Consider the following 15,506-nt stretch of genomic DNA (forward strand, 5'->3'; position numbering starts at 1 on the left):
AAAGAGAGGACTGTTCACGGTAACACAAGACACACAGGCACCCTAGATCAGGGGTGGGCAACTTGTGGCCCTCCTTCTACTCCTGTCAGCTCTAGCTGGCATAGCAAAGGAGAGGAATGATGCAGACCAAAACATCTGGAAAGTCACAAGTAACCCATATTTTCCCAGACCTCTTTCTTCAGCAAGGGATACAGCACAAAAATCAGTGTCAACATATTTCAAGGGTAAGGAACCTTGAGTTCAAAATCTGACTCAAAGCCTTGAAAGGATTACAGGTTAGTAGATGGTTAATAATAGAAGCTAAGGCTAACATCTAGCCATTTACAAGACATGCAGTAAATGTGTGCAAATATAATAATGGCATCAAGCTGTAAAATATCTCCCTTAGCACAAAACAGTGTGACAAGTAACTGGTAAAGGGTTTAGGTTCCAACCCAGGCTTCTCACATGTCTATGCAGAGAATAAGGAGAAAGAAAAGAAGTTGGGTATGGAATGACACAGCACTAGGATTAAGATCTGGATATTTGCATTTTTCCAAACAGTAGGAAAAGATGTGAAACATTTCAAAGAATCACCAGCACACTGAGACATGGACTCCTTGTAGGCCTCCATGCACAAAAGTTACTGTCAGATGAAATGTTGACTGGGCATCTCGCTGGTGGACACAGATGTGAGATGTGAAAGGGGGAATCTGGGAATGGTTCTGCCATGCAAAAGCAGCTGGAATGGCATGGTTGATGGCAGAGCTGCTGTGATGTCTTACTTGCATGTACAGCTGAGCCCTAGGGGAGGAGCTCTCCACCATTCTGTTCACCATACTGATCAAAGTCTCGCTCTCGCTCATCTGTGGCAGACAAGGAAGGAAAAGTCAAGATGCTAGTAGAGGCAGAATCACCTCGCTTCAGCTTTGAATGTATGTGTGACCACCAGAAATTTGGAACCCCCTGGTTCATTGCCTCTGTTCAAATGCTGCAAGGCAAATGTCCACGGGCAAGAAAGGTACATTGGTGCTCAGTGAGTTAATTGCTCGACTGCAGGAATATGCACATTTCTTTTTGTTACGTAAACAGTAGCCAGGGAGAAGGGGAGCCTGAGCAGCATCTGAACTGCAGAGGGTGTGGAGGGAGAGCTTAATCCCTTTTCCTGCCAGCCTGGTCCAGAGGAAACATGGTCCTACTACCCTCCCTATGCTGTTATTAGCATTGGGAGGAAACCCTTCAGAAAGCTAAAAGGTTTGTCACTGAAATGCTAGAGAGAAGCAACTGGGGCAGACCACACCAGTGCATCACCTGAGAACTTCCATCTTGGTCCAGTGGTGACATGCACCTTTATCCTCCAGGTGCAGTGCTTACCACCTCCCCTCAGCCTCCTTTCTCTTGGGCTTCAGGGACTATTTGAGCTGAAACAGGAGATCTGTCTTTCTAGGTGTGCATCACTTCAAAGAAGCCAGATGCTAATCTGATTAGAGCAGCAGTGAACAGGTTTTAAAAAAATCCTTCCCTCATGCATGTTTCCTAATCATATACCCCAACCCTGAAAAGCTATAGAGCTACTTGTCTTTTTTGATTGGAGTCTAATACCCACTTCATGGAATATTTTTTAGACTGAGAAAGCAGTGCAAGAGAAGGAGTTTAAACACCTCTTCTGCCAGCACCACTGCTCTGATTAAACTCTGAGCCCTCCACCCCACAGCTGTCTTAAAGATATAGAGAGAAATTATTCTATATAGACAGACCTGATCCTGTACCTCCCACATCCTGACTGTTTCAACCTTTGGAGACAGGATGATGGATGCTGTGGAGCTGCATTCCAAGATTACTTTGTGGACATAAAAGCTGGGTTTTGAGCAAATATATGGTCCCACTTCTGCCTGGTTAAGAATCTCACTGAGAAGAGAGTTGATCTCCTGACTCCAGTGGCTAGAACAGGGGGAGTCAGAGAAGCTTTTCAGGAACTGCCTTCCCCCTTTATGGATTTGCTCTGTGTGTAAGAGGAAAAGAGGAGGGGTCTCTGCCAGCACATCCAAACCATTTTCAATTCGAGCAGTAGCAGAAGCCAAGCAGGGCTCAAATTCCATTTGGAGCAGCTCTCAGGTGCTGCATTTCAGTGGTGGTGAGGCCAAAGGCAAAGTGGTGGGACCAAAAAGTCCCAGCATCTTGTAGCTTAAGAGCCTAATACTGACAACGAAGCCTTAGGAGAGGCATTTCAACCTTTTGGAATGGGGGAGAAACTGCAATAAATCTGGGAAGCCATCCCACCATCAGTGGTTGAAAAAAGGTGGCGGTGGATGGGGGCCAGGACCCTCTGGTGAACCCTGGACTGGGACCCCAGGGAGGCTGGCTTTGCCCCTGGAACTACAGTTCTGCACCCTAGGTTGGTGCCTGATGTTGTTTAATGATAGCTAAGGAGCAGCTGCTGCTGCAGTAAGTGGATTGTTTCGGCTTTGCAAGTGCTTGGAGCTGCTGCTGTGAATGCCATGTATGGTGGTGGTGGGTCTCCTTTTTGCCTCCTCATGAGTCCCTAGAAGCCTCCCCAGCTCCTTCTTCCTGCTTTAGTTACTAAGGTGAATCTGCTCTGCTCCCTTGCTCAGGCTTTTATACAGGCAGGAAGCCACTCATATGCACAGAGGGGGTTTGCATGCCATATCCTTATTTAAGTCATGACAAGCCATGGGGCCTGTGGGTGCCATCCTAGATATTCAAGCCTCAACTGTGGGTCATCATGTTGTTTAACCCTCACATAACCCCCAGCAGCTGGGTTTGCACAGCATGTCAATGCATAGTTAGGTGTCGACTATTTCGGATTCATTCTGAGCCACAGGATGTCGTGCAAAAGCCCCAGAGACTTCCTTATGAGGAGATGCAAATCAGCCTTAAGCAGATAGATGGATTTTTGTTCCTCCACTGATCAAGGTATCTGGATTCAGAAATTAATTAATCTCCCTCCCTTGTAGAAAGATTACCTAGTAGTGGAGGGTAATCTGTTATGCCTTGGTTCATTTGCTTGCTTGAATTATCTGGACCTGTTTGCTTTAGAGAGACATTTCTACTTTGCACCCAGTCTGTACTTACTGCACAGACTGATTCTGGAAGGGTGGGTGGTATAGCTGTGTGCATGAGCAATCTTTTAATTCCTTCCAAATCTGCATGATTTTATGGAACGGAGTGATTAAAAATGTGTAATAAACCAACAACTGTTTAAACAAAAAGCTAAGGGGCAGAAGATCTTTTGCTGACATAAAATTCCATTTACTCAAGTGGAGTTATCCCCCTCTACAAGCACACACTGAGTATCTGACTGGATACACTGTCAACCACAAATGGTTAGGGCATAACAGACAACAAGGCCAGAAGGCAGCTTTTGATAATACTTTAAAATGCTTTTCCCCCCTCTGTGGCTCAGAAGGGAAAGAGAAAGCACTAGAAAAACTTAAACATGTAGTATTTTTAAAGGACAGAGAAAGGAAATCCACTACCACTGATGGGTGGTAATGTAGTCTGGAGAGCCTGTAAGTGCCTCCTCCTCGGTTTTCATGTGACAAACATCTTCACAATTGCTGTACCGATGGGCGATTCACTGACTCCAGCCCCATAATGATAGTGCTGCTGGAGCAGGCTTGCTCATTGAAATGCCGACTTTTGCAGGCCGACACCAGCCATCCATCAGCACTTGCAGTGGGATTTCATTTTTTATTTCCATTTTAATCATGTCTGCCAGGGCTGAGCAAATAGGAAATGTTCAAGACCAGCAGGATTCTACGAGTCATCTCTGGACTCATCTTGTGCCTGATTCTCTCTGCGTTTGCAGTCACTGCTCACTCTATGGGGAAACTGGGCAAACTGAATGTGTGACTGTTTCCTCCATAGGCCAAAGAGGGGATGAGTCTACAAGGGAAATTTGCACATATAGAACAAGGACACTTGTACAAATAGAAGATGAATGCATCCTGCAATTCACAGATATTTCCAGCAAACATGTACTCGCATGCATGATGGCATTTGGAGCTCTGAACAGGACATGACTGCATGTTTTGTGAGTAAAAATGAATTCTCATATATATCTAAAGTCTGCTGATCTTTTTCCAAAGGGATTTTCCTTTCTTGTTTCTCCAAGGACATGGCAGGCAATTACTCTTGATTACAACATACTGTGCAAGGAAGATTGTTTCATGTCAAGTTAATGGTTGTGAGGAAGATTGTTTAGGTTAGTTGTTTAGTGTGTTAATTATTACAGTTAATGGAGAGGCTTCATTTTTCTGGGATTTTGTTACAGCACAGCTAGTGTTTATACTACTGACTGCCTTAACAGTCATTTGAAATTCCTTCCCCATACATCTCAGAATGTTCCTCTTGGTTATCAAAACTTTATACACATGTGTACACATTCTTATATACAAACAGTTTATTCTGCATACTTAATGCTTAGGGTACTTTTGGGAGGATAGCTCCTAGCACTACCAATCAAAAGACTTTATGCAATTTTCAGTTTTTTCATCTTAAACAGAATAATTTCTCATGAGAAGAAAGTTAAAAAGAACAGTGGGGAAAAGATGGGTTGTTTACAAAAGGTAGGTGGCAATGTCTGGATTCCCCATAAAGTTCTGTGTCTTTGTGACAGGACCGATAAAACCATTGTCTGAAAACACCAAGAGTTACAAAACATAGCAAAACCTAGTATAGCCATCTGTTCTCTCCCTTTACACATTGAGTATCTGAATAATAGACATCACCGCCTAAACAAAGGATTTCATTGTACTTTTAAGACCAACACATTTACTATGACATTCCATTCCAGCCCATGAAAGCTTTTGCCATAATGTGTGTGTCAGTGGTTAATAGAGGGGAGAAACTGGTAGTCCTCCAGATGTTTGAGCCAACTACTCCCATGATCCCTCAGCATTGGCTGTGCTGGCTAGGACTGATGGGAGTCGCAGGCCTAAGTACTAGAATGACCACAAGCTTCCCACCCTTGATTTAAGGTGCTATAATTCTGTTGTGTTTGCCGCAGACGACAAACATGGGTACTTTTCTGGACATTTTCTGTACCTAGTAGGTCTTTCTATGTAGTCCAGTTTTGACTAACCAAAAGTCTACTTCACAGATCCACTTACATATTTCCAGAAAATATGTACAAACACTTCATGCTGCCACAAATGGATACAAATAATCTCATAATCTGACATGTAGATTTTCACATATAAAAAGTGATTTTTTTTTCTTACTCTAACCCTCCAAGGTTTCCCAGAAGGCTACATCTCCTTAAACTGACCACTAATCCTTGGAGTGTTTCTCAGCTTTTGTGCGTTTCTCCCATTCAGAAAGGTTGAAATGCCTCTTCCTAAGGTTTGGTTAATGGCAGTAAGAACATTAAGCTTAAAAACATTGGTATTTTGGCCCTGACCATTTTGCCTTCAGCCCTGCTCTCCTCTGGTATGCAGCTTTTGAGAGTTTCTCTGAAATGGAATCTGGCACTCCCGGCTGCCTTAAGGGAAAATGCAGGAATTCAGATCCCCTTCAGACTTCCCAAGATTTTAGGAGCAATTGCTGCAGGCAGTTGACTGGATCAGAGAACCAGCACCCAGGAGAGAAGAGTCTGAATCTCTCTCTTCCCCACCCTCTACATCAGTGGCCAATATCCACTGGAAGTGGAAGACAATGAAGAACAAACCTATTACATTTTCTTCACTTCCCCTCCAAGGAACTCGGGGAGGCTTTCCTGGTTTTCCCATTTTATAATCACATCAATCCTGTGTGGTAGGCTGAGTGATGGTGAATGACTCAAGCTCACCCACCATGTTGCATGGCTGGTGAGGCCTGGATGAGTCTCCTGCTTCAACCTGTATACCACACCAGCTCTTATTTAGGGCAATCTGATCAGCATCACCCCTAAACACCAATAAGTCATGCTACAGGTGGGACTGCCTGCTGTCCAATCAAAGGTTCAGCTTAGCCCAGGAAGCTTGCTCTTTCACCCAGGTAGCACCTGCCAAGCCCCTTCTCTGATTATGCCTCTTCTTTGTGTTTCCTAACTATTAACCTCAATGTTAGCTTGCCGGTGAGAGATTGTATTTGTGCTGCAAGCTTTTCTATGCATCATCATCTCCTCCTCCTCCTCTCCCCCCCACCCCCCAGGATATAGTAAATAGTACAAGGGGGACAGTGGCTACACAGCTCTGCCAGTTTACTACATGGAGTGAGCAGTCTGTCTGTCTCTCTTTCTGAGAGGGGAATATTCAGCACTATGACCTGCACCTGCAATCTGAAATGCTACAACCCAAAATTCTACCCTTTCATTCCTTGTAATGTGAGGAACAGCTTAAGACACAAAGTGATACCATTTTCCCCACACAGTTTTGCTTACTGCTCCCCTCTCCTAAAAAACACCTTGCACACACACAGGTGGAACAACAGGGAAAAGGGCTTAAGCCAGCTCTTCTTGACTGGATGTCATGTCACGTGGATGTCATGTGCAGAGAGTTTTGATCATAGCGGATGTGCCACTGCCACACAAGCAGCCTGAAATGCAGCAGTCCATGAAGAGCTGGAGCACTTAAAATACCTAAACCAGGCCTTAGAAACAGACACACAAAATGTAGCCACTGCGGTGCATGAGGGAAGAACTCTCCACACCTGGGGAAATAAAGACTAAGGTGTGTCAAGCTCCAGGTTTGAGTGGGGTAGGAAACAAGTGAAGGCCCCCCTGGTGACAGCAGCTGAACCTGGGAAGCCAGCTGCCATTTTAAATTCCCCACAATGCCCTGGAGCTGGGGTGCAGAACCTCTTTCTGTCACCTCTTAAGGACAGAATTCCGGAAGTTCTTGACCACATTCTGAAGGCACTAAGAATGACGCAACACTCGCTCCCCCTTAATAGTGGCATATTTTAGCTTAAAAGACTTATTACTAGTAGCGAAGGCTTAGAAAGGCTTAGGAGATATATGGGGAATAGAGAAAAATGCAAAAAGCCTGGAAAAATCCAAACAATCAGTGGCTGAAGCAAAGGAATTGGGGGCGGGAAGTAAGGCTAGCCATCTGGGGAATTCCAGAGGACCAGATGGAGACCCTTAGAGGGCCAAATTTGGCCCCTAGTCCTGATGTTTTGCACTCCTGCTACTTGGCTGCTCCAGAGTATTGTGGGAAATCTGACATGATGAGCACCTTCCCAGAGCCAGCCAATGGCCTCAGACAAGGCTGCAGCTGTGGAAATGGATAAAGAAGCAAGTGCCAGGGCTGGTGGGGCCGAGGCAGGTATCGGGGGGTTGTTGAAACACCAGCCATTGCATGGAACTGCTGGGTTCTGGTTTGGACTGAGTGCCAAATGCTGGTCTGAAGAGCGCCCTGCTGGGCACACCCCAGCAAGAACTGGGGCATAGCTCCCATTTAAAATGAGTTGCCACCCAGGGGTCACTCAAAGGTCCTTTTGTTGGCTTATCCACATGGAGAGCTGAATGGCTGAAAAGTCCTTCCCTAAACCATCCTTACATGCAGAAGAGCTGGGTTGAATTTTATGCAACAAGGAGCAGATGGGATGAAAACCTCCACAATTTTCTGGTGCTGCAAAATCCACACATTTCCAGACAAGTGGCGCATCCCCTCCCCACCCACCAAATACAGAAGTGTTGCCAACAATGGGAAGCATCAACAAAACAAACCAAAGAGCGCTAGTGCTGCCTCAACGCCAAGAACAGGAACAGACACGATGGTGGGGAGAGAGGGATGGAGCAAGAGGGAGGGAAGACAATGACACCGACACCTGACAGCAGGGCTGGGGGTGGGGGCAGGAGCGGCAGGGTATACTGGGAGTCGTGAGAGGAACACAGCTGCCTCGGCCTACCTGCTGGTCCAAATACTCTAGGTTTCTTTGCAACTGAAGGTCTAACAGTTCATCCTATCGGGAGCCATTAGGCATGCAGCAAAATGGAAACACAAAACAACAAACAAACACAAAGAAGAAGCAAAAGCAGTTAGGTGCAACTTGAGCTAGAGACAGGCAAAGAGCTCCCCCAAAGAGGATAGGGGACATTCAGCCTCACAAGCATTTTAAAAGGATGTGGGTGGGGGTTGCGCAGCAGTCCTTTAAGATCAGGACATATATTTTACATTCCCTAGAGGGGCTCTGCATGAGAGATCCTGGTAGCTCCCCACAGAGTTGGTGCTCTGTCCCCAAGCTTTGCATCTTCTCCTGCTGGGCAGGGACGGATTAGCAGGAGGGCTATGCTGCCCTCCTCCAAGTCATTCCATTTTATGGGAGGGGAGAGGAATACCAAATGCTTTAATGGGCCGGTGGAAATGTTAATGCTCCCCACCCCTGTAAGCAAAATGAATGCCAATTTATGAATCCCCATGTGGTTGAAATGTAGTCGCCGGTAATGGTGCCCATGAAGCACTGCCGTGAGATTTATGTGTGGTGCAGAGCTCCAGGAACTGTTAATCAGCTCCTGCTGCTGAGTGCGACTGTGCTATCAAGGAATGCCTCCCTAGAGATGGCGATTCTATGCTTTTTCTCTGCAGGCTGCAATGCCTGGAGAGCCTAGGACTGGACAGCATTTATTTGGTTATTCACTGGGTACCCTGCCTGTCTACCAAGGAAAGGGGCACTCAAGAGCTCCCCCACACCTTGTCCTGGTTCCTCAACTAAATGCCACCCTTATGGAAGGGGTGGGGAACTGGATCTGGTCCAGAGGTGGATGTTCTCCCACACCTTAATATCATCAACAGGTGGGCCATCCACCAGCAATTCTGGATTTCTCCCTTGGGAAGCCAACCTGGCCAATACTTGGGATGCTTATTTGGGGGAGCCCAAGTTTTCATGGGTGAGTGGGTTCTGCTGCCTTTATACGCATAACTAGACTGTCATTTTGAGAACATCAGTCCTGCAAGGGTAGCAGTCATTGTTCAATCGGTTCTACCCATATTGTCCATCTACTGCTCATTCCACTTTCACTTGTTTCATAGCAAACACAGTGCAGTAAAAACAGGCTGTGCTCAAAGCTGGCAGTGTCCAGAACCACTCACACAGTCTTTTCTGCACATGGTAAACTCCGCATGAATCATCTCAGCCCCACATTCCCAGTATATCAGTTTGGTCAAGCAAATTGAGCCTTACTTGTTCTCTACCTAGACAATGGTGGTCCCTAAAGAAACAGGGAACTCCTCAAAGCCAATATAACAGGCAAGGTAGTAAGCTCACTATTGCTTTGCTAGGACATCACCAGTCAAGGAAGGTGTCAGTAGAGGTGGAAGAATGCCGTATGAAAGGGCTCTTCCTAAAGCTAAAGTTTCTGGGAAGTTTCCTTACCTACTAGTAGGCAGGTTGGAAATCCTGTGCAAATTTTAACAGCACACTTTTAGTCCAGGTTAATGGGTTTCCAGCAGGTTCAGAAATGATTTTGATGTATTCTGGAAAGAATGTACCCCTTTCTAAACATGCAACAGGACTCTTCTGTGTCTGCATGGATCCAGTTCCTAATGCACCTCTTTAAAAGCAGCGTATCCTGCTCCTTCTTTTCACGTCTCTTGCTGTCATCCATCGCCCGTCCCCACAAGCCATTGGAGATTGGGGACAGAGCACCGTTTATTAGAGAGGTTTTCCCGACCTGTTCAGCAATACCAGGATCATCTCATTGCACTCTTCGTTCAGCCACATGCATCTGCTTTTGTGCATAGCTGGTGAGGAGGCAGGGGGCGTGAGGGAATAAGCTGCGTGCAACAAGCGTGCAACTAGAGTCTGTTCCACAGGGCACCTTAATCCAGTCCAGGTTTGACTGGTGGCTCTCACAGGAGAAAGGTGTCAGGCAGGGTCAAGGACCTTGGCATGGAGCAAATGAAGTTGGCCGTTTCACTGGGCAGATTCCCACTCCCTGTGGTTTCTGCCCCCACCACACGGATGCTCCCCCGCAGTGAAATAACCAAACAAAGAGAGAAGTAGAACGAGTGAGCAGAAACAGCAAAGGAAGAAACTACAGCCAATGATAGATGTTTCTATACATGTTCTTTCCAATCTCACCCGTTGCCCCCCTGATTCTTTTAATCGCACTCCAGTATTCTAGAACTGTGCTAGGAGGTTACAAAGTCTGGCAGTAGAAACAGTCCTCCAGTTTTGACTTTCCCCCTTTTCTTCTTGTTGGACAGTCAAGTGTCCAAGGGTGTCCTTTGGTTGGCAAAGCTCTGCTGGAGATAAAAGTCACTTGCTGCCAAACAAACCTTTTCCATAAGTATTTGTTCAGGGCAGGAGATAGCCATGCTGGTTGAGAGTTATGGGCATGGTTGTCCAACACATCTAGAGGCAGCAGACTGGGGAAAGTTGGCTTAGGGCAGGAGCAGATAAGGATCTTCAGAGGTTGCTGGACTGCAGCTCCCATCATTGCTCCCAATTGGTTCTGCTGGCTAGGGCTGATGAGAGTTGCAGTCCAATAACACCTGAAGTCCACCAAGTGGTCCATCTCTGGGGTAGGGAGAACAAAATGGCGCTTTATTTAGGGTTCAACCTACACGGAAGGACAAATGCTGAACTAAAGGGAAATGTCTGCCTTAGGTCTGTAACAACAGGCACCCCACAGTTCATATTCTGCACTAGCCTGATAGATGAGCCCCAGTGGAATCTTCCTCATGATCACACGGACAAACCGCAGAGTGGACTGCAGGTCCTGGCTGTAGTTCTTCCACTTTCTTTGAGGGAGAAAACTCAAACAACTATGTAACTGAGTCCCAGGGGGGTCCCATTTCATACCACCTTCTGCACACATGCTACTCCTTCTGGATGCCCCTGAAGTACTGACCCCTTAGCCCAACACTGAATATACAAATGGGACTGGGGGTATAAACAGAGCTGCTTTTCCTTCCCTGTAAAGCACAGACTTAGTTCCTCCTCCTTTCTCTTAGCCCAGACAGCATCTATTTAATCAGTTCCCTCTATTTAATCAACCCCTTTCAACAGAACAAGCTCATAATAAAAATTGTGAATTCGTATCATTACAGTTCATTAACTATCCAGGCTGGACTCCTATAGCCAACATATACCACTTGATTAAACATGCTAGAGAATCTTATTGCAACAAGGCAGTTCTGCAGTGCTCAGTATGCAACTGTCCTTCTCATTATAACCTCCTTTATCCCATCACTAAATTAAATCTCAGCCTTGGGAAGGAAACATACAGAGCTCTACTGGAATGCTGGGATGCCAGTGGGACATACCATTTTGTCGTGGACTGTAGGGGATGCTGGATAGTTGAAAGGGAACATTCCTGCGGGGACAGGCCTCCTATCACCCAGGTAATCATACTGAGGAAAGAGAAGAAACCATAGGCATGAAATGGTTAGATCACCAGGTGAATGCAGCTCCCATGTACTTTTGCTATTATACAGAACATGACTAACAACAAACCAATGGAAACAACATGTAAAGGAATTGCCCAGAAATCATTCAATAAAGTAGTGATGGATGAGTCAGTTACAGGAGATCAAGGGGTTCCAGCCTGGATACATGACAAAGATGCTCTTGAGAAAGATGGGTTGGTCCTACAAGCTGAAACTAAGCATATTTCTACTAGGTCAGGTGTGCAGAACCTCTTTCACCTCGAGGGCCAGATTCAGTTTGGAAAAGCTCTCAGAGACCACATTTCAGAATTGGAATGTGAAAGGGGTGGGGCCAAAATACCAAAAAACACCCCCCTCCCAATACCAGCATATTGTAGCTGAAATCTCTTACTGCTGGTAGCTAAGCCTTAGGTAATAGGGGAATGGGAAGAGGGAACACCACAAAAGTCAGGATATGATCCTGGGGTGTAGACCCTGGGGAAAGATCAGAAGGCCAGACCTGGCCCCCTGGCCTGAGGTTCTGCATACCTGTGATAAGATACCCGCAGGGTCTTGCCCTTGCAAGCTTTAATGCCACTCACTTCCTGGGTTGCCTCTGCTCTCAGTTCTCCTGATAACTTCTAATATTGCTCTATAGATCATGCTCATTACAGACCCACTCTAATGTTTTAAAGTTTCATGCCAGCAACCCCAGGAAATGCCATGCTTCCTGCACAGCTAACATGCCAGTTCCATGCAATTTTTACATGCATCCCCTGTACTCCTCTTGAGATCTATGCATCCCTTTAACTTTGTGGTGAATTTGAGAGAGATGCATTGACTATTTCCCTTCATTTCAATTCCTGGGGCATAGAAAATCGTCTATGTTTCATCAAGTGCAGACTGACATTTCTTTAGTTCTGAGTGAACAGTCCGATCCCTGATTTATCTGACTTAAGTGCTGGTCTAAGCCCCATTTTTGAAATTTATTTATTTATTTCATATATTTCTTTGCTCTTTTTCAAGACCATGGTCTTCCAAGGTGGCTTACCCTATACATCAGGAACACTCTGCATAAAATTGTAAGAACTCCTTAAATATAAACCATTTTAAAATGAAAGGAACTTTTGCTCCACCCCGCATTATTTTCTCTTATTCTAGCCATGGGTAGGCACTTTGCAGCCCTCCAGATATTTTGGTCTACAACTCCCAAGTCCTAGCCATCCTAGCCAATAATGGGGAACCATGGGAATTGTAACCAAAACATCTGGAGAGCCATAAAGTGTCCACCCTGTTGTAGCTCATAACTGCCTCTCTTGGACCAGTTAGTCAACCCAACTCCAGCATGTTGTAGTGCATTCTCCCAAACCAGGTGGTATTCTCCAGATGTTTTGGAATGCAACTCCCATAACCTCCAGCCAGCATGGGCAATGGTTGTGAATGCTGAGAGTTGTAGTCTGAAACATCCAGCAGACACCACAATGGTGAGTGCTGGCCTAAAGCATTTTCCCTCGCCTGCAGTTATTCATCTGGATCAGTGTCCCTTAGTCACTACATGCAGTGTGTGCGTGCATGCACGCGCACACACACACACACACATACTGATTAGGTCACTGGAATTCCCCCATCTGCAGCTATGGCATCCCACTGGCTTTCTCCTGAAGAGCAGCAAGAAGCATTGAAGGAAGGGGTGGAGCTGCAGTGAAGGGTTACCTTTGGCGAGCTGACCGATCGCCTCATCATGTACGCTGTCGGCTCGGCATATATCTCCTCGCTCCGCGGAGGCACTCGTTCGAAGCGGGCGCTCGGTGACCTGACAGGGGAGTACATTCTGGCTCTGTTGTAGGAACCTTGGCTTGGTGAACGGGGGACTGACCGGGAGCGAGGCTGGAGTGACATCCTGCGCAGGGAGCCGGAAGCGGCATCCATTTCATCGTAGTACACTGGCTGCCGGGTGGGTCCTGGGATCCAAACAGGGACCTCCGGTCTGGCATAGCCAGGCTGCTCCTTCCACTCCCGCAGTTGGTAGGAGCCGCTGTTGCGGAAGGAATGCCGCTTGTCGTCCACAGCCCACTGAGGACTCACCCGCTCATATGCAGGCATGGAGCAGATGCTGTCCGGACGCACACCTGGAGGATAGTATTGGTAGTCCTCAGAGTACTGCGGGGAGTAGTGGGGATAGTAGTCAGGGACTCTTCGGGACACTGGGTAGAACCTGGTGGGGCTGGAACCCCAAAGAAAAGGAGAAGGAGAAATGTAAATCCTAAATTTCTCAGAGATGGTTCTGGTTCATTTTGCCCAGTGCTTTTACCTCCTACTAGTACCAGCTGGACATTGGTGGAACACACTACTCATTCCTGCTCCTGTATCAAAATCCACAGGCAGCGTAAGCCTAGTATGGATTGTAGTCTTTAACTGGTCTTAGTGCTACCTTCTGTCCTCCAACCCTACATATCAATGGTTCTGATAGAGACATGGTATGATATTTTCTTCACCAAATAAAATGTTTGCTGGTATTTTGAATTATTACTATTATTAATGAGGGCTAAAAGGAGTTTCACAGTCTGGGCACTGATGTGCTCCCAGACACCTTCCTGATGCCTACTGAGACATCCTACCCTTCCCAATTTTTAATAATAATAATAATAATAATAGTAATAATAAATCTTTGCAACAGCCAAGACTGCATCAAAGTGGGACCCTGTTGCTGCCGCCTTAATTTCCCATGAGTGTCTCTGGGTGGTTATTTGTACAGGATGAGTAGCCATACCCACCACAGCAGCCATTTAATGGTTGCTTCCAGGAGATTTCCTCAGATTTTCTAAATGAATTTGTGGGCCCAGATGGCTGCCTATTCCTCCCCTAAAACTAGCCTGCAGTTATCTGTCTCTTCCTCTTTGGTGGAATTCCTTACCATCCTCTTGTATTTAAACCCTTAGAGAAGCTATAGCCAAGTGTTCAACTTCCTCACCTGTGGAGATCTTCAGGAGGCAGAGCCCCACGGCGCAGGTTCACCCACTGCTGCAGTTGTGTCATGGAGCTCTTTCTCTGGGCCATCTTCTCAGGATTGGTGCGAGGGGCAAAGCTCCGACGAGGCACAGCAGTCTCGCCATCATGTTGCGGGAATGCCATGCTGCCAGGCCTGCTGGGAGATGGGTATTGCCAGCCATTTGGCTGAGTGGCTCTCTCTACCCCAGCTGGCACATGAGAGGCTTCAGGATAAGGGCTTCCTGGTTCAGAGGGCATTTCTTGGCTCACAACGCCATTGGCCTTCACCAGTGGCTCCTTCTTGCTCTCGCCTCGCTCAGGTTTCCGTTCAATCTTCTCAGAGCCGCGCCCATCACCTTCTCCTCTAGTCTTTGCTTCTGGCTCTGCTTTCACGGTCTCCTTGGCTGGAACACTGCGGAGGTGGTGATGTTGCTGGTTCTTGCCTGGAGGAATGTTCTCGGAATCAGTCTTCTCGTGCCTGAGGATAGCAGAGAAATAGAAAAGGTCATGAGTAGACCAGGTCCTGTTTTAGCACACACCACAGAACACTTTCTGGACAACTGTGCATTCTGGTCAGTCTCTTACAAGCACAACTGCTGACCTTGTGGGTCTGCTAAGACCTCTTAAATCAGTTTTTTCTGATCTATTGTCCTCCAGATGTGTTGGACTTCTGGCTGGGAAGGATGGAAATTGCAATCCAGAGCACTTGGAGGGCACCAGGTTGGGGGAAGTCACTTGAATCACTGGCCATTACACCCTCCCAATAAGCCATCATTTTCCAGTCATTTAAAGGCCTCCAAACTATGTTTCCTCACATCTCACTGAAAGGACATTTATTATAGCCTTTTGAAGAACACCTGTTTTAGGTAGCTTCAAAACTGCTCTGTGAGATCCTGGACCATTATTTTAAATAATAATTTGGCCTCAAAGTATATAAGGCAGGGGAGTTGAACCTATTTCACACCGAGGACCTCCTAACACTTCACAGACACTCTCTGGGCAACATTCCAGAGGAGCCTGAGGCTGGAGGCGAAGAGGGTTGGGCCAACCTACAAAAAAGAAAACGGAAAACCACCCACCCAACGTATTTTAATTTCAAGCTCTTTCTGCCAGTCACAAAGCCTTAGGAAAGGTATTTCAATTGTTTAGTAGGGTGTGTGTGAGAGAGGGGAACCATGCAAAAGCTGGGAACCACCAAACCACCAGATGTTGGGGGAAGTGGGT

The 15,506-nt window shown here is 46.5% G+C and overlaps 1 protein-coding gene across 12 annotated transcripts in view; it reads right to left on the reverse strand.

Moving 5' to 3' along the window:
- The window catches only part of PLEKHA6 (pleckstrin homology domain containing A6), a 203,664-nt gene that overhangs the window by 35,148 nt on the left and 153,010 nt on the right, over window positions 1–15,506 (reverse strand). For 10 of the 12 annotated variants that reach the window (XM_044445554.1, XM_044445538.1, XM_044445546.1 and 7 more), the window contains 4 exons: window positions 14,266–14,760; window positions 13,008–13,518; window positions 11,193–11,279; window positions 765–845 (listed from right to left, as the gene is read on the reverse strand). In XM_044445554.1, coding sequence (XP_044301489.1) covers window positions 765–845; window positions 11,193–11,279; window positions 13,008–13,518; window positions 14,266–14,760 — 1,174 coding nt within the window. The remainder of the gene's footprint in view (window positions 1–764; window positions 846–11,192; window positions 11,280–13,007; window positions 13,519–14,265; window positions 14,761–15,506) is intronic. The other 2 variants (XM_044445529.1, XM_044445514.1) reach the window with 1 other exon arrangement.

The sequence above is a fragment of the Varanus komodoensis genome, unplaced genomic scaffold (assembly GCF_004798865.1).
Source record: "Varanus komodoensis strain SLA01 unplaced genomic scaffold, ASM479886v1 scaffold1, whole genome shotgun sequence".
NCBI classification, from domain to species: domain Eukaryota; kingdom Metazoa; phylum Chordata; class Lepidosauria; order Squamata; family Varanidae; genus Varanus; species Varanus komodoensis.